Source organism: Mirounga angustirostris, unplaced genomic scaffold (genome assembly GCF_029215605.1).
Source record: "Mirounga angustirostris isolate CCGP_5_RB_7025 unplaced genomic scaffold, mMirAng1.0.hap1 SCAF_15, whole genome shotgun sequence".
Classification (NCBI taxonomy): Eukaryota; Metazoa; Chordata; class Mammalia; order Carnivora; family Phocidae; genus Mirounga; species Mirounga angustirostris.
The window spans coordinates 62958527-62978428 of record NW_026991723.1 but is presented as its reverse complement, the minus strand read 5'-3'; the positions used below and the strand labels follow the sequence as shown (position 1 = coordinate 62978428).

At 37.5% G+C, this 19902-nt stretch overlaps 1 protein-coding gene across 1 annotated transcript in view; it reads right to left on the bottom strand.

The window, feature by feature from the left end:
- Positions 1 to 584: 584 nt before the first annotated feature.
- STX17 (syntaxin 17) overlaps positions 585 to 19902 on the bottom strand; it is a 63188-nt gene continuing 43870 nt past the window's right edge. Inside the window, exons 5-8 of the mRNA XM_045882782.3 lie at positions 12882 to 12997; positions 12753 to 12803; positions 5323 to 5409; positions 585 to 4386 (exon numbers count right to left, since the gene is read on the bottom strand). Of these exons, the coding sequence (XP_045738738.1) occupies positions 4147 to 4386; positions 5323 to 5409; positions 12753 to 12803; positions 12882 to 12997 (494 nt within the window). The 3' untranslated portion in view covers positions 585 to 4146. The remainder of the gene's footprint in view (positions 4387 to 5322; positions 5410 to 12752; positions 12804 to 12881; positions 12998 to 19902) is intronic.

Genomic DNA, 19902 nt, shown 5'->3' with positions numbered 1-19902 from the left:
TCTTTGGAGGCAATTCCAAAAGTAAAGTTTCAAAAATGTTCTAAGTAATACTAATATCCCTACAGTAAGTACGTGGCTTCCCAGGAGTACCGTTTTAAAAAGACAGGGGTGCCTGGGTGGCTCAGTTGGTTAAGCGACTGCCTTCGGCTCAGGTCATGATCCTGGAGTCCCGGGATCGAGTCCCGCATCGGGCTCCCTGCTCAGCAGGGAGTCTGCTTCTCCCTCTGACCCTCCTCCCTCTCATGCTCTCTCTCTCATTTTCTCTCTCAAATAAATAAAATCTTTAAAAAAAAAAGAATAAAATAAAATAAAAAGACAGTAATCATTTGATTCTGAGTTATGATAGATTTAAAAAAAAAAAACAGATTTCATTTTCAATACAAAAAAGCACTGCTGAAGAGATGGCTATAACCCATGGAATACGAGGAAATTTGTAGGGATGTGTAGGTGGGACGGAAACATTTTTAATTTTACAGTCTAAGGACCAAATTCAGCACTAGGTACCTTCTACATCAGCCACTATTAAAAACTTTGAGGCTGTAGGACACTTCACGACAAAAGATTAAAAAAAAAACAACAACAACTGCAAATAAACAGCACATGTAATTTCACAGCAAGCCTGCCTTATGGAATATACCAGTATTTGGGTGAAGCAGGATGAATGGCCTACCTTAATTTTATATACAGAAGCAGCATGGTATGAGAGTAACAAATTTTTGTAGTTCAAGAGACCTAGTTAACATCCCTCTGGTTTCAACCTTTTACAGCTGAATAACCCTCTGCAAGTCACTCAACTTCTCTGAGACTCAGTTTCCTTACCTGTAAAATGCCTAGTGAAGTGCCTGGAAAACAGAAGATATTCAATAAATATCCGTTCCTCCATATGGTGTCTTCTTCTTTTCAAACTAAGGGTCACAACCCATTGGTAGGTTATGAAATCAATTTGGTAGGTTGCAACCAGCAATATTTTAAAAACTGAAATAAAAAACATCAGAGTACACTACACATAATGGTATTCTCCATTATACATATTCTGAGTTTTTATATAAATGCATTTTTTACTGTGGGTTACAACCACAAAGTTTCAAAGTCTCTGCTCTACAGAGAAATTCTCAGATTATTGTATCAGAAAGAGTTTAGAAAAACAAAAAAGGTCTTTAGAAGCACTTTTATTCAAATGAACCTCTATTTCCCCCCTCTATTCTGTACTTTTCACCCCTGTAATTTAATTTTATAACTGGAAGTTTGTACCTCTGTAAATTTTAAGAACTTAATCAAAGTGACCCTTATCTTCTAACTTCAATCTAGTAAAAATAAGACATGAATCACAGAGAAGATAAATTTAATCTGGTACCCTAGGGCATTAAATTCAGTTTAAGATTGGTTTCTGTGTCATATTAACTAATTCATACCTCTAAGCACTTTACAGTTTATAGGTATATAATTTATAGTTGATTAAACACTTCTAGAAATTTCTACAAAAAGTTAGCTATTAGATTCTATTATGGGGAAATTAGATATAATTTCTAAATGATTTTAAACTATAAAACTTTTTAAAAGGACGGCAATTTGCCTGAGCATGAAGACTTCTGGAGTAATATTCCAATCCTGATGAGTAGTAAAAATCAAAGTCCTATATGAGCACATACAGTGGTATCCCAAACTGGCTGATGAAAAATGCAAGATCCTCAAACAAAATGTAAGCTTCAATTACAATAGGCCTCCTCTCTCCTCCAGTTTCCATGTAAAACTAGCCTGATAGGGTAATGAGTCCCTAGTGCCACTAAGATGGTGGGCTAAGGGTAGGGGGCACCTGGGTGGCACAGTCGGTTAAGCGTCCGACTCTTGGTCTCACAACTCAGGGTCGTGAGACTGAGCCCCGCATCAGACTCTACGCTCAGTGTGGAGTCTGCTTAAGACTCCCTCTGCCCCTCCCGCTCATGCTGTGTTTCTCTCTTTCTAAAATAAATAAATCAACATTAAAAAAAAAAAAAAGATGGTGGGCTAAAAAGTGTAGCCAGTTGTGGGTTGGCAGAGTGAGAATGATATGGAGCAAAGAAGACTGGGCCACACTGAAGGGGAGAATACTTGGAAATTACAGAATTCAATGATACAGCTGAATCTTGATGTAACTATACTTTAAATTTATAATTTTAGCTGACCAGGCCAGACTGGCTGGCCATTGTTAGAGTTACCAATGCGACTGAAGTTTAGCAATCTTGTTTTAAATAAGCACCCTGGATGAGTCCTCGTTCTGGTTTGAATACTCTGTGTTAAAGGACAGCAAAGATCAGAAAATATTTAAGAAGGTGGAGTTCCAAAATAATTACCCTAACCTTACAGGTACCAGTATCAAATACTGCATCAGAATCTGACACTTATTCAAAGCACTTCCTTTTTGGCATCATACTGAAGATACAAGTCAGCAGATAGCAATACTTGATATTTTCCAGTTATTTAATGCCAGTAAGAAACGGTGCTTTCTCTTCATTAGACTTCATTGGTGAGAGTCAAAAAAGTGTGAGAGAAAGGTCTATCTACATTAGACAAAGAAGTAAAAGGTAGCAAGCAAACAATACAAATTAAGAGTAAACTCAACGAGAGAGAAGTGATAAACCATTCAACCACCAGAGGAATCTGTTTGGCTCCTGAGCTCACACATTTTGTGGTAAAGGTGCCCATTTCTCTGCTCTCAGAAAACGGTAAAGATTAAGGCAAAAGGTGGCTCCTTCCTATTTCAAATGAATTGGGGGTACAGGATGAGGCTACCTGTTTTGGCTATTTGAGATAGACACTGGATTGGGCTGGGCCATGCTTGCTATCAATGTCAAGTGTTGGGGTTAGCACCACAAATCCTTCATCAGGATCAGTCTTGGCACCAGGCTTTGTCTATCAGCTTCAATGTGAGAAAAGACTAGCAAGAATGCCATTCTTAGGAAGAAATAACAGCTGTGAAAAGTAAAGCAAAGCATAGAGACAGCAAAGCCTGGGGAAAGGATGGTAGTAACAGAAGTGAGGTAGAAAGCTAGTTCTTAGCTCCCCAAAGGGCCAGCTGAAAAGACTTAGGGTCAGAGATTCCTTGTGTGGCCCGTACATCAGTCTCTTGAAATTTTAAGATGCCCCAAGAAATGAGCTGGTGTCCCCCTGTCTTCTGCTTATTTTTTTACCTCACACTCTAACAATGTTGGAAATATTTGGAGCTTTCTCTTCCTTTCTCTCTTTAACCTAAAGGTTACAGGAAAAGATGAACAGAGATGGGACACAATACAAGAAAGCAGATTATGAGAAGTCCTCATTACACATGGGTAGAATTCATCCCACAAGCCAAAGAACTTTGCAGAATTACAAGGCAGGGAAGGCAGAGGGCACTAGATCTTTGAGGTGTTAAGAGACAGGCTGACAGACCAAGCTTAGTGACTGGCTTAATAGTCCCCTATCACTTGAGATTCTGTGTTCTTTATTTAAAGAGACAGAAGGAGGAGCTCACAGAAGAAGCCAGTGTCACAAATTAAGGTATCTCAAAGAGAAGTTGTACCTCCCTTTCCTTTTTCTTACACTATTAGTGTCCTTCACCAGAAAATACAGGTGGACCAAACTGTAATAGGGTTCACCAAATGGACTCCATTCTGTAGTTCATCTGCACCCCTTACTAGATCCTGATTTCCTTATTTGATAAGAAAGGCTCCTGAACTCCCCATTCTTTTCTTTGTTAACAGGCCTAAATAACCTCCTATATTTAGGAGATAAATAAGCATATTTAGAATACACTTAGCCTTAGGGTCTCCAAGTCAGGGTTATGGAATAGACTAGTCTTCCATAATCCATCATATCCATACATCTCAAGTCCTTATCAAAGTTATAAATTCATTTTTCACATTTCCAGGCAAAAATCTGCTCCCTGGCAGTCCTTAAACTTTACCTGACAACATTACACACCCTCAACCCAGGCTCCTCAATCTCTAACATCTCCACTAACACTCCAGCAAACAAAAAGATATATCCACTTATCACAGTTCAATCCCATTTGAGCATCTACAGCCACTATCTTGACATAATCATGTTCCAAAAGCTGACTGAGTGTCCAACAGTAGCAAAGGTCCTCATTAGGATAAACATATTGGTGCCAATAATACTGAAGTTTGGTTTTTAACTGCATTTTTTGTCAGTTTGGCTGGGAAGATCTGGACAGCTGGAAGTGAGCTTCTCCATCATTTTCTGTTTCTTTCTTTGTATCAATTTTCCACCTGTGAAGCCCAACACCCCACCACCAAGTGCAGCTGCAATTCCTGCCACTTTGAAGCCTGCAAGGAGGCCAATCGGACCCCCCACCACTCCTCCGATGAGTGCACCTGCCACAGGCAGAGCTGCCAGCTTGTATTTTGCAGCCTGTAAAAAAAAAAAAAAAAAAAATTCAATTTAGAAATTGTGTTGAGAATATCCGCCTGTGGTGATGTGCATTTTCCTCTCATTACTCCTGGCAATGCTTCTTTAACTCTTGGTACATAATTAACCTTAGAGATTGGGGGGTGGGGGGAGTATTCCACAGGTACTACAATTGCTCATCTCAGAACTTGGAGAAATGAGCTACAAAGAGTGGACTACTACAAATTGATTTTACTTGCAAAACAATCAATCCACTAACTATCTAGCAAACTTATTTAAACAGTTTCAGCTGCTATAGATATCCCTAAAGCTTTTATGTTGCATAGAGATTATCCTGTGCTGTATACCTGGGGTTAAAAGCAATATTCTAGGGTGCCTGGGTGGCTCAGTCGGTTGAGCGACTGCCTTCGGCTCAGGTCATGATCCTGGAGTCCCTGGATCGAGTCCCGCATCGGGCTCCCTGCTCGGCAGGGAGTCTGCTTCTCCCTCTGACCCTCCCCCCTCTCATGTGCTCTCTGTCTCTCTCATTCTGTCTCAAATAAATAAAATCTTTTTTTTAAAAAAAAGCAATATTCTATGGGAAAGAGATGGTCCCCCTCCCCACGTACTGTCACATCCTTACCCTCTTGCCCCTGCTGGATTCTGGCAACACTCTCTACTTCACTCCCTGAACCTCTGCAAATATTGCCTTGTAACACCAAAATGCCTTATAGCGGGGCTTTGGTTTATACCCTAAAAAAATTTCTCGCCCAACAGAATGAATCTTAGAGTAGAATATTACAACAGTCATTGATTTCTTGCACTACTATGTGTCGTTTGTTCCTTATTTCCTTAATTGCTGGTTCCTTCCACATTAAAGAGAGCAGATCAATTGGGTTAATACTAGAGATTCCTGGGAGCCAGAGTACCATTGATTTGTCAGCAGGAGCAGAATCTTACCTTCCCCAAGTTTTTGGTTCCCTCTTCAACATTCACAGCAGCTCTGTTGACATGGTCTTCAATGCTGTCAATCTTCTCCTGCTGAGACTAGATGCAAAGGAATTATGAGTGAGCGGTCCTGCTGGGGAGCAGTACTCAGCCAATACACACTATTTTAATTCCTGTAATCAGGATCCCGTGTACTGCAGCCTTGCAGTCTGAAGAGTGGTTCATTAATAACGTCTGATAAACTATGTCGAAAGTACAAATTCACTTGTATAAAGAAAAAAAGTGACTTAATTATTAGATAATAAAAGGGTGGCACCTTTATAGGAAAAAGCATCTCAGACTAAAACTCATTCAAACATACAAACATATTATTCTCCAAATGAATCTTCTTTGTAAGAGAAGAAAAATCCAAATAAGCATTTACATGTCGCGGTGAGGTTGATGATAAAAAACAAAAACAAAATCAAACATAAAAACCTCTTTAACTGGGGCACCTGGGTGGCTCAGTCGTTAAGCATCTGCCTTCGGCTCAGGTCATGATCCTAGGGTCCTGGGATCGAGCCCCGCATTGGGCTCCCTGCTCCGCGGGAAGCCTGCTTCTCCCTCTCCCACTCCCCCTGCTTGTGTTCTCTCTCTCGCTGTCTCTCTCTCTGTCAAATAAATAAATAAAATCTTAAAAAAAAAAACCTCTTTAACTTCTTTGAAGAGTCAAAAATTTAAAACACGTAAATTTGCCGGAGTAAAATGCCCTTGGATCCATAAATATAAATGATTACATTTTAAAAATGAGAATATAATTTGGTTTGATCAGTTATGAAAACTTTCCACTTGTGATATGCAGTAGGGAGCAATGAATGCATTTACTGTCCTGAGTTTCACACCTGTACACTTTAATACATTTTAAAATCATTACAAGTTAAAATGTTTCAGATCAAAGATATTAATAAAGCATTCTACAAACGGCAACACCTGTGCTGACACAACAGAACCTGTGACTCATGGAACCTCTGGGTAGAAGGAATAACCTTCCCCTCAGAGGTGTGAAGCCCCACTACATTTCTCACTAGTTGTTACTGAGCCTCAGCTCAAACACCTCCAATGATGGGAACTCATTACTTGCCACAGGAACACATTCCCATTTTAAATAAAATTTAGACAGAATTTACATACAATAATATGCACCCATTTTAAGGGTACAGAAAGATGAATTCTGACAAATGTATAAAACTCAAGTAACCCCATCACATCAATATACAGACTAGGGGGTTTTTTGTTTGTTTTTAAAAATTCATTTATTTATTTTAGAGACAGAGAGTGCATGTGCATTTGGTGGGGAGGGGGAGAGGGAGAGGAAGGAGAGTCTTAAGCAGACTCCATGCTGGGCGCAGAGCCCAACATGGGGCTTGATTCCATGATCCTGAGATCATGATCTGAGCCAAAACCCAGAGTTGGACACTTAACCGACTGAGCCACCCAGGTGCCCCTAGGTTTTTCTTTTTTTTTTAATTCACAGAAAAAAGAAAAGAATCCTTCTTTGATCCCAGCTAAATCCCACTTCTACAATGACTGTGAAATAATTCAACTTGAATCCTGAAGCATTTGATTGCCCTCTTAACTTACACTGAATCAGATATAACACTCTTCTAACTCCAACCATCATTCAAGGACACGAAACACAACACAGCTAATTATTTCCCCACAGTTGCTTCCTTAAGCATTATTGACATTCCTTCCCTTCTCATACACCAAGTATGCACCTTTTCCCTGGTAGACCTTTCATGGTATCCCTTCATTCCTGTATCCTCCACTGCTATCTTGGTATCTCTAACACAACCCCTAAAAAAGTCCTTTATCAGTTTTCCTTTTAACATTTCTAAGACAAGTACAATGATTCTCACATGTGAGTAAGCACCAGAATTGCCCAGAAGACTTATTAAAGCATGGACTGCTGGGTCCCACCTCCAGAGTTTCTTTTTTCTTTTTTTTATCTTTTTTTTTTTTTTTAAGATTTTATTTATTTGAGAGAGAGAGAATGAGAAACAGAGAGCATGAGAGGGAGGAGGGTCAGAGGGAGAAGCAGACTCCCTGACGAGCAGGGAGCCCGATGCGGGACTCGATCCCGTGACTCCAGGATCATGACCTGAGCCAAAGGCAGTCGCTTAACCAACTGAGCCACCCAGGCGCCCCCACCTCCAGAGTTTCTGATTCCATAGAACTTCAGGTGATGCCTGAGAATTTGCATGTCTTATGAGTTCCCAGGTGATGCTGCAAGACCATGATTCTCACACTTTAAAAACCACTAATATATGTACACAACTGGATTAAGGGCATAACCTTCTTGGCCAGATGTCCTGTGTTCAAATTCCAGCACTGTGTGCCCTTGGACAAATTATTCAAGCTCTCCAGTTGTCAAAACTCTCATCTCTCAAGTGAGGATGATGATATACCTCAAAGAAGTGAAGTGAGGATAAAATGAGATAGGGTCTGTAGAGCGTGAGGAGAAAAAAGTCATCCTGATCTTCTCAAGAATCTTTCTTTTCTAAAAAGTGTACTAAACTTTTTCCTATGAGGCTTGAAAATTCTTGGCATTAGATCTCTTCTAGCCATTCATTTATTCACTTTTTATTTTCCTCAGACAATAAACTTTTTTAATGTTAGCTTTCTTCTTCCAACCCATAGAAGCATAAGTGCCAACACAAGTAACATCCAACCTGTTGGGATTTCTGACACTGAATTTCTATCATTGTTTCTATTTGGGAGATCCCTAACACTTTCCATTCTTGCCTGAAAGTCTGTATTCACAGATAAATCACAGGTGTGATCACCAACCTCCACATCTTGATGAGCTGAGGGGTAGAGGGAAAATAGCCAATAGTCTCCTTTTTCTCAGGCCCCAAATAATTTTCCTATACCTACCAACCTCCCTTTTTTGCTTCTGATTTGCTTATGTTTGCTTTCATCTGCCTGGGCCTCCCACACTTGATAATCTTCAAACTCCCCTTTTGACATTTTAGACTTTGGCCCCTCATATATGTTCTCAGCACCCCTTTAACAAGGAGTTAAACCATATATGAAAGACACTAGTGTTTCTCTAAAGTAATATAAAGACTCTTCCCTTAGTAAAAGAAAAAAGAATTCTCAAAAGACTCTAAGAATATGTCTATGCATTTCATTTTAAAAAATAGTGAATTAGGTCCCCTTAATATTCTTTCTGAAAAAATAACTGAATCTTAATAAGCAGTTATAGGAGCATCTAAGATTCTGGGAAAAAATGTGATTTATTAAATTAATGTTGGTCAAGCAGAATGCAATTTGGGCATCCGAAGTCAAAACTAATGAACTGTTTTTCCCTTGAATGCTTGTTGTGGAGACTTGTATACCCAGCATCCTCTATATCAAGCAACAGTAATACTTTCAACAAATCCATCCCCAAATCTATTTACATCAATAAAAATGCTCTCCCTTGGAGAGTCCTGCTAGTAGTTGTACAGTTTTATTAATGTGCTAAAAGCTACAGGTTTCTTTAAGAAGCTATTGCCAAAAGTGGTTATTTTCCTTTATTCCTGACTCTCAATTACAGCCATTTTTCAAGGCTAGCTCTAGTCTTAGATCTTGGCCAATCCAGGTTAACACTGGGCTATCCTGGTTCTGAAGTCCAAAAGTACCTAATCTATAATTCTTAATCATAGGCAATAAATCATACATACAGAAAAGCCCAGAAACATACAAACACTACTATATATAGAGTCCAGGATAATACTGGCCTGGAGTAGGCAATAAACAGAGTAGCTAAGTAGGATGTCGATATCACAGGATTCAGCAATAGGAGGGGACTGTAGAGACTATAGTAGTAGTACAAGTCTAAAGGTAACAGTGGTAGAACTCTAAGCAAGGAGCCAAAGAGGGAATCCTATAAGGGAGGGACAAAGACAGGAATGCAGTTGGAGTCAGTGGAAGGAAAGGGGATGGGAAGTAACAGACGTTATTCTCATTTAGTCCTCCCATCAATTTTACGAAGTTCATTGTCGTCAAACAACATCCTTAAAGTCAAGTGGGTAATAAATCCGATTGATCTGATCTGATCTAATCCACTACAACCCAGTTTTTATGCCTAGGGAATAAGGTAGAAGGTAGAGACAAAACTGGACCAGCAGCAAGGGTGACATGCCACTGAGTGACAGGTCCAGAGTTCTTTAAATTCCCCTTGACAAGAAATAGGGCTAGTTCCATAAGTACAGGAAGAGAAGAGGGCACTTGAGCAATAAAAGTTGAAGAAAACTGAAGGAGGATGCTTAGATATTATTACTGGACTGCACCTGGACCTCTCGATGGCTTTGTAGGTTCATTTTTCATTATGGTAAAAAATACATAATATAAAATTTACAGTTTTAACCATTTTTAGTGTGCAATTTAGTAGCATTAAGTACATTCACAATGTTACGCAATTATCAAGACTATCCTACAGGGTTTTGTTTTGTTTTTAATTGTTCTCTATTCTTCACGGAGCTTACTTATTAGCACAGTCCTATGCACACAGGAAGTGCTCCAAAATACATGGTTAATTTGTCTAGATACTATCATGTCCATGTGATGATAATGAGAGGATGTGGTTACTCTGCTTATGTTCCCAAGTCATTTGGTGCCTAAATGGAGCTTCTGTGAGTCCTGACCATGTGGTCGTGAGAACTCAATCACCCCGGGAACAGTAATCAGTGGTTCTCCTTTGAGCTTTTGCCTAATACATTCTGTTCCATGTCCTCACACAGATTATTATAAATAGGACATTTGTATACAACTATGGCTATAGTCAAAGCCTTCCTACACAAATCTTCCTTAGATTATTAGGGGTTAGGAGCTGCTTACGTAATCTAATCGGATATATAATTATTAAATGGCTGCAAGCCCTCAATTTTCCTTTCATGTGCCTATCCCTCTGGAAGGGAAATGTATTTGTCTGGAATGAGAAGAACTCTGTACATGTTTGTTTGTTTCTTAAATCAACTATTATTGAGGTATAATTTACATACATTATAACTCACACATTTTTTTTTTAAGATTTTTATTTATTTATTCATGAGAGAGAGAGAGAGGCAGAAGGAGAAGCAGGCTCCCAAGGAGCAGGGAGCCCGATGCGGGACTCGATCCCAAGACCCTGGGATCATGACCTGAGCCGAAGGCAGACGCTTAACCATCTGAGCCACCCAGGCGCCCTATAACTCACACATTTTAATGTGTAGATATCAATGACTTTTGACAAATGTATGTATTTGTATATACCATACACCTACAGATTTTACAAACTACATTAGATCAGAGAGTTAGAATAGCTGAATAAATCTCAATTCTGAAACAACAAATATTTGGGGATTCTTCTATCATTCCCTTTTAGATGCAAGTATATGGATAGATTATACAGATACCTAATCCAGAAACTTCAAGCATTTTGCTTCTAAGGAAAATGCTTTAAACAATTTACTGATGTTCAATTTTAGGCATTAGATTTCAAGAAAAAATACAAAAACTAGAAAACAAACAGATGAAGGGACTAGCATTGAAAAGCCTAGAAATCATATTCTAGAAGGAACATATTAAAGAATTAAAAGTTCTTAAAAGAAAAAAATATGATGAGGTTGGACAGGGTGAGGAAGGATAATGTTGGTCTCAAAAAGTTGAAAAATTTTATATGGAAATATGACAAAACTTGTTCAGCATACGGCTCCAAGAGGGCAAAAGCACCAGAGGGAAGTTATTATAGGGCAGTGTTTATATAAGGAAGAACTTCTACGAGGCAGAGTCTCCAAATGGAATGGCTCAAGTATAAAGTATCCCTGCACTGTAACTGTTCAGGAAGAGGCAAAAAACCATCTATAGGAGAAGCTGGGGCAAGAACAGAATAATGAGGGGCGCCTGGGTGGCTCAGTTGGTTAAGCGACTGCCTTCGGCTCAGGTCATGATCCTGGAGTCCCTGGATCGAGTCCCGCATCGGGCTCCCTGCTCGGCAGGGAGCCTGCTTCTGCCTCTGACCCTCCCCCCTCTCAGGTGCTTTCTCTCTCTCATTCTCTCTGTCTCAAATAAATAAATAAAATCTTTAAAAAAAAAAAAAAAAGAACAGAAGAATGAGATTCGCTGGCCTCGTAAGTCCTGTCCAATTCCAATTCTGAGATTGTATAACCCAGGAACCTCTTATACTTGAAAGCCAGATGTCAGGGAAACCATAATTCAAAGATGTAAAACCCCCAGATCATGGTTTGATCAAGAACAAAGAACTAAACCTAGACAGAAGCATGAGCAGACACAGGTTTGTTCCTGTATGTGCATACAGATACACACATATATCCAACCTTCCTATAATTCCTGGGAAGGAAACTAAGAATAATTTAGAAAAATAATGACAGAAAACCTATTCTGTCTTTCCCACCAAATCTACTTTATGTTTCCTCATCTATGTTAACAATATGAGACTGGCTACCCAATTACGCAGAATAAAACCTTAATGTTTGACTCTTCCATCTTCCTCCATTTCTACTAAGTCTACCCAGAAACGCCCCTCAGCTGTCCTTTACCTTTATACTTGTATTGCCATTGCTCTTGGTGAAACTCTTGCTTGATTCCTAACTAGTCATCCTGCCTATTATCGCTCCCTTCCCCAAGCCATTATTCACACTGCTAACAGTAATCCTTCTCAACCAGACTGGATCGTATCACTCTAACCTGCTCAAAAATCCATATCGGCTCCTCAATGCCTACAAATTAAAGTGCAAATTCTTTGGTATGGCCCTCAATGCCATCTCAGTCAGGCACTCACACTCCTTACTTTGCTTGCCCATAGTATCTCATGCTTTGGTTATACCGCAATACTTGTCATTCCTGAAAGGCCATACACTTCTCTACTCCATGTCTTTGTTCAGCTGTTTTCAAATGCACCCTTCCCCACTCCCATCTATTGACATTTGACTCAATTTTCAAGGCTCAAGCAAATGCTACCTATCTCATGAAGCTATTCTTAATGCTTCCACCTTACAATCCCTGCCTCCCTCCCTTGGAATTAAATGCTTCTGTTAGAGCTGATAATACTTCCCCTTCATACCTCATTTTTGCATTTAATACTCATGCTTGAAATTTCAGTTTTTGGGGTCCAAACTTATCTCCACCCACTATAAATCCTTAAAGGCAGAGAATAGGCCTCATTTATTTCCATAGCTAACCTTGTCAGACCCCTGGTGCCAAGGTTTAACACAGGACCTTTTATATAACAAATGCTTGATAAATGTTTATTAAACTGATCTGGAGGCTGAGGACTGTTAGACTTCTATCCATGGCTCAATACCAGTCTTAAAAATTGTAACTTCTATTAAAATTCTAATCAAAAGCGTAGGAATTAATAAAAGCTTCTTATCCTATTAATCTAACATCTCTGAGCCAAAAACAATTATAATACTTACATTCACTAGGAGAGAGAAATCAGTGACCAGTTGGCTAAGTTCAATTAAGTCCTTAAAAAGAGAGAAGAAAAGGAAGTTACTTACTTTTATGCCTCACAGCTAACAAAATGAAAATAATTTTTAACATACCGCTTCTAAGGTTTCCCATGATTCTGCAGCATTTTGATCTCGAGGAATTTCAGGCAATGCATATACCTGAGTCATATTCTGAGGATCGGCTTCAGCCTCAGCAGTGTGAAATGTTCCTGGATGAACACAGCCTCATGTTTAGGGTTTATGTGCTTTGTTAGAAAGCAGATAGCATAAATCAATTTTGTAAAACAATTCCCATGTAAAATGCTAACTAACTGAATTCAGGCTCAAAGTAAATTGACTATTCTATAAAAATAGATATATCTATGGGCAGATTGTTCCCAGGTTAACCAATATTTTTTTCTTTAATTCTACAAAGTCATCTCAAAAAATGGCTACAAATGCCACCTACCCAATCTGAATAACTACAGCTCAATGCGGAAGCAGCACTGAAGGAAAACTCTTCTATGTGGCTAATATTCCATGTAGAGATACCCACTAGAAACAGGTTTCACACTTTCAATGTAAATCATTAACCTTTTCTTTGGGGATTTTAGTAATAAATACCAGATTCATAAGGTGTTAAAAGTAGGAAAGTGATGTGTTTTTTGCAATGAAAATCAGTCATTTGGGGTGACAATAAATCTGTCATCAAATGAACACCTCTTACCGTGTGGATCTTTTCATACATATTGTTATCCTTCTTCTAAGAGTCATTTTTCTAGCCCATGTCTCCATTGCTTCTATTTCTTTTCTGAGTTTTAAAAAGTCATTAACCCACTAAGGCCTTCCTCTCAGTAAAACTGCTATGATGATGAATTAATTTACACTCCAAACCCCACCTTCAAGTCTTTATTTCCTTGTACTGGTTTTACCATTCATTCATTCAACTCATATGGATCGAATGCCTACTAAATGCCACTCAGTACACTTAGATCCTACAGACACAATGGTAAACCACAAAAACAGCTCCAGGGAGTCAACATAGTACAGTGGTTAAGAGCACGGGTCTAGTCAGAAAGACCTGGGTTAGAATCCTGGCTAATGACTAGCTCTTTGACTCATTTTCCTCATTTTTAAAATAAGGTGAAAGGGGCACCTGGCTGGCTCAGTTGCAAGAGCATGTGACTCTTGATCTTGGGGTCGTGAGTTCGAGCTCCACACTGGGTGTAGAGATTATTTCAATGAATAAAAACTTAAAAAAAATAAGAATAAAACAAGGTGATAGGTATTTATTTTGCACTGTTCCTGGCTTAAATATTGAGTATAAGTGGCTTAATAGTTACTACTACAATAAATAGCCATTGCTACTGTAGCTATTAATAATGGAACTTACCATATTATGTACAATACACTATATTAACAGGCAAGTTCAGTATAGCCAGGTAAGAACTATGATATGAGTAAATATGGAACACTATGTGAGAACAGAAAAGAGGTATTTAACTAAGACTTGGGGAGGGGAGAGCAGTTGGAGGTTTTGAAGCAGAAGCCTGAGGATGAACAGAAATTACATAGGTGAACTGGGGCAAAGGTGGAAGGAAAAGCAGAGAGTATTCAGGTCAGAGAGACTAATATATGCATAGGTTTGGGAACTGAAGAGAGTTCAACTGAAATACAGACTATGAAAGAGAAAAGCAAAAGTTTATATAAGTTTTGTCACTTGAAATCTAAGGTGACATTATTCATAGCATTGTAACTATGCTAAAGAATTCTGTTTTTCTCATAAGATCAATATGGAACTATTAAAAGGAGTTGGAGACTACTGGGATGCTGGAGGGTGCCATAATCAGATTTCAGATTTAGAAAGGGAACCATAGCTGTAGTGTGAAGGATGAAGTTGAAAGGTGAAAAAAAAAAAAAATTAGAGAGTGAAAAACCAGTTGGGAGGCTCTGCAGTATGTCCAATGCAAAATGATGGTCTGCTCTAGGACAGTGGCAGTGGGCATGTAATTCCTTTTGTCCCCCTTACTTCAAGCTCAAAATACCTACCACTTTAATATTATCTGATACCTATTATGTATTGTGTTGGGTACCAAAGATGAAAAATTTTTATGAGTAATACAAAGGAGATGTTCTCAAAGAACTTATATTCTAGAAGAGTCAGACATACACAGAGACAATCCTAAAACAGTAAGAGAGTGTAATTGTATTTAGATAAACAGATATAGATACAAACAATATTTTGTGGGCGTTCCAAGCTTGGGAAGGCATCTGACCCAGCTTGGTGTGGTGTGCAGTTTATGAGACAGCTTCCTAAAAAAGGTGATCTTATGAGACAAAGAAAATATAAATTCTACATAGACCAGCATAAAAAAGGCCCTCAAAGAAGAAAAGATAAAGCTTAACATAAAATCAGCAGATTGGTCTTGCCAAAGGATAAAGTAAAAGACATAGAGTTACAAACACAGAACTTTACATAGATGGTTAGGAGGAGCCTTACTGTAGACCAGTGAAAGACTTTGGACTGTCTGGAAGAGAGTGGAGAGCTATTGAAGTGTTATATGCAAGGACATAACATAATGACATGTGACACCTGATCTACTCCTAGAAGTCATAACTGTAAGTTCATCTTCTCAATTTCTTTTTCATCCTAGCCTATTTTATAAAACTGCATTGCTATTTTACTTTTGAAATTTATGAATGTTTTTACCTCTCGAGGAAAATAATCTATTTAAATTGTTTAGGAAGGGCATAGTCGGCTGACTAAAAAATATTTTGTAGGCTTATCAGAATTGATAGTGTTCTTTTAATTTTGAATTTTAACTTATCTGAATACATTTCCTTTGATCTTAAAGGAAGAGCAAAAACATCAGATAGAATAAGTTTTACATTACAACATTATGGCAAGTATCAAGAGTTATTTACCCTATGTCCTAACTTATCACATAAAGACACTTTAATTTTCACATCAATCAAGATAAATGAATTATTCTAAGACCGCTCTTCCACTTAATATTTCTATTGTAATGAGAACTCCAACTCCTACTCCAACTTCTTTAATAGGATGATACTGAATAATGATAACTTTATCATTAACAGACCAAATGTAAAGCAGAACTTTATAATTACAACATCCACTCTAAGGATTTTTATAAGCCATAGCCTTTATACTATTATAGAGGATTTAAATGACGTATGCCAGGGGAGATTGTCATACATAAATTCTTTATCTAAAAAATGAAGAAGGGGTGGGAAATGTTTGGCATTTTAAGCAAACATAAGATTTCCCCTGGTGAAAAATAAGAAGGGTTTAAGTCATTTACGTCTCACTTGAAACCAAACTGCGTATGCATCTTAGTTCAAATGGAGTCTTAGAACAAAGAAATCTGTTCTATTCCATGGAAAATCCTGCTGTAAACTTACAACTCTAAACATCACTAATCAATTTGAGGCATAACAATTAAGAAAGAAGCCCTTTAATTTCTACAACTTTCATAATTCATTTATTCCAGCTTATATTAGAAATCACTACCTCAGTGAACATCCATTGACTTTGAACTTTTAGGAATTGCTACAGACATGATGATGGAAAACAGAGACAGATTATAGCTGCAGGAAAGAAGGATGAAGAACTCACCCTGTGCATATAAGTCAAATTGCTATTGTTTTATATGATGAAGTCATCTAAGATAGTTCCATCCACATGCAAACAATGCAAGTGGGCATGAAGTTTTCAAACTCCAGTTTTAAAACCTTATTATTGACTACAAACTTAAACATGAAGATATTTTTAGTTGAAGCTAATAACACAGACATAAGACTTTTCCCTTCTCTCCATACATCCAAACATTCGTTGTCTTTCCATGTTTCATGAAAGGCAATGATTCTACTAAGAATTATAACACAACATATAAGAAATTTTCACTAAACTTCAGTATGTTAGGAAAAGTTTCATTATAAGTCTAAATTAATTCAAAGGCATTTCCTGAATTTTTCATGTTCTGACAGCTTAAAAATAGTGAAATTAATCTATTGATCATCTATACGAACCTATCTATCAAAATAAAATGACTTCTAAGTCATGGCTTAACTTAGCTGCAAAGGAGGATTTTTAAGAAAATTAAAACCAACAGAAAACATATCTTCTGAATAATATACAAAACTATCCACGTGCTTCACAAACTGTTCACTATATGTATATATACCTGTGATAAAATCTGATATTTCATCAAATTCAATATGCGGTCTGAAGTTCCAGCGGTTTTAAGATTGGATTCTTTTCTTTTGTGAGTATTTGTTTAAAATGTAATAAGATTCTGTTCCTATTGCACTGGTGAACTGTATGTGCTGGATGGGGAGTAAGAAAGACAAAGATGGAGAGAAGCACTGATTCACTCTATATGACTTGATACACCTTTCTAAATACAAATCAAATTTGTAGGTTCATCACTTCTCTTGGTGGGAAGCAATATGCTAAAAATGAAAGTAGACACACAAGTGAGACAGAAGGGAGTTTCTCAGATCAAGCGAGATTGGCAAAGAAGATTTGCTTTAGGAACTCTCAGAATCTGGACAAAAGAAGCAGCAAAATCATCACAGCTTCCCCCTAAACTTAATAAGCTTCTTTTACTCTCCAGAGAACATAAAACGTCCTATTCTACTTGTTATTTCTATCTGTAAGTGAAAAACTATTTTTGTATTTTGATCTCACTCATGGAAATGTGGCAACATTGCTCCTGAATCTCTGCTGATATTTCCAACCAATTTATTTAGAATCAGATTGAATTTTTAAAGGAAGAAATATTTTAAGGCACTTAACTTCTGTGCAAATCAAACACATTTTTTCTGTATAGGCTGTCACTACTATAATGAGCATCTAAAGCAAAAACAAAAAAAAACAGAAAGCACAGGATAAAAACATGCAGAATGACAGAAAAGAGTCCATAACTAGAAGACCACACATAGAGCGAACTCAATTCCAACCCCGCAATTAAGGTCTTATGTGAATTAGTTGCTTTGTTTTAATTATTCTTCTTTCCCATCCTCTCAATTATTTGTTAATATTATTTCTCAATTTAAGGCAATCTAGTAGAAACTCTCACATTTGGTGAAATACTCAGGTACTTGGTGAGACAGTTCATTTTAATTGCTTAATGTTGGCAATGGATTCAAAGTCAAAGCACCATTTCACCAGTACACCATTTGGAATTTGAAATTCTATACATTGTTTTAGGTATAACTTACAATGACCGTCTCAATCAAATCAGCACTAGCTACAGAGATTTAATCTTTAATCTTGTAGTTTCTCTCAGTGGCAAGTGATTAGGTCTTTAGCTAATTTGATGTTCCATGAATTGAGAAATTTGAGAATCAAGAGTTGGAAAATGAATTTCATCATTTCTTCTTCATCCTCTGGCTCTGCCTCAATCTTTTTCATGTTCTCTCTATACGTGCTTCCTCAAATTTTGATTATATATATATACACCAGCCAGCTTCCTACAGAGAAATTTAATTGCCAGCAAACTGTTCAACTGCCTTCTTCTAATAATCACCCAGTTCCTCTGATGATATATAAACCCAAGCTTGTTGAGCCCAAACAGTCCTACTGACAGAAACTCAAATAATGCAATAATAAAATGCAAACTAAAGCAAGTATTAGCATAGTATTATATTGTGAGAAACTCTCAGAACTCAAAATTTTTGTTTGCCAGGGAATTGCTGGTGATGGGCAAGTCAAAACTAAATAGCAAGAGAGACTGGTATCAGCAACTCCAGAAAATCTAGCATATCTTCACTGCTGTTACCACCATCACAACTGTCACAATATCTAGGTAATTAAGGTTGTCTAGGTGATTAAACATTGTCACAATGTCTAGGTGATTAAGCAGGACAGCTGCTTAATCACATGGAAGCCCAGTTTCTCTATACATGCACATAAAGTATCAGTTCACACTAAATGATATGAGCAGTATTTAGCCTCATCAATATGGTGGTGATAAATACTGTAATATTTACATTACAGAATAATGTAAACAGTAACTACAAACTATCAAAAAGCATTCTTCCCAAATACTCTTCAACCAAGGGGCTGAGTGCTAACATGTCCTTCTCCCCAAAACAACACTTTAGGTACTGGTTATCCACAGGGTGTAGTGAGAATAGTACATCTGAAATTACAAAATTGTCTCTAAAAAGATATTTATTCATTCACATTTATGAAACATTTACGTATGGCCCACTATGTACTATGTGCTAGGTACTAAGGATACAATAAAAGCAAGATTACCAAGAATCTGTGGATGATGGCCTAAATGTTTCCTCCAATTTTTAAATTTCAAATTCCCTATAAATTACTGGATCATTAACACTGAAAACCTAAAGTTAAAAATAATCTGGTTTTGGAGACAGGGGATGATGGTACAGGAGCCTCCTACATATATGAAAAGATGAAAACTAGGCAGGTATAACATCTCTCAGATTCTATTCTAATTTATAACTTATTTATACCCTACCTTTACCATTAAGATTTAAAGCATCTTGGAACATATGTAAAATATAACAAGATAGCATAAATTAAAAGAGAAACAAAAAAGGAAGTATGAGGGGAGCAATTATAAAATAAAGCCAGGACAGTTAAAAACTTCGGCTTTTGGTAGTTAAAAATATTCAGACATAAGCATTCCAGTAAATAACTCAAGCAGGGAAACCTCATCAGTTTGGATTGGATATGCCATCCAATACCCATAGGATTAAAAAAAGACCAACTGCTTTCAAGTCCTATTATGTATTACACCAGTAATTTTTTTTTCAGGGTTCCTTATAAAGGAAATACTATAATGCAATTAACAATTATCAATTACATCCTTAAAAAATTTAATGACAAGTTTTGCTGGACTGTTTCTTTGAGTATCACTTCATAAAAGCTGATAGCATGAATGCAGATATATATATATATTTTTTAATGTTGTCAGTTAAATTCAGAAAAGTGAGCTGATGGATCTAACATCCCCTATGAAAGAAAATCAGAATGCCAAAGAAAGAGGCATGCCTGATTAGGCTACTCCTGCACCTGGACACGAAGGGAGTGTCCTCTGCAATCAAGGATGACATTCTCCCTAGGGAACATTATAACCTT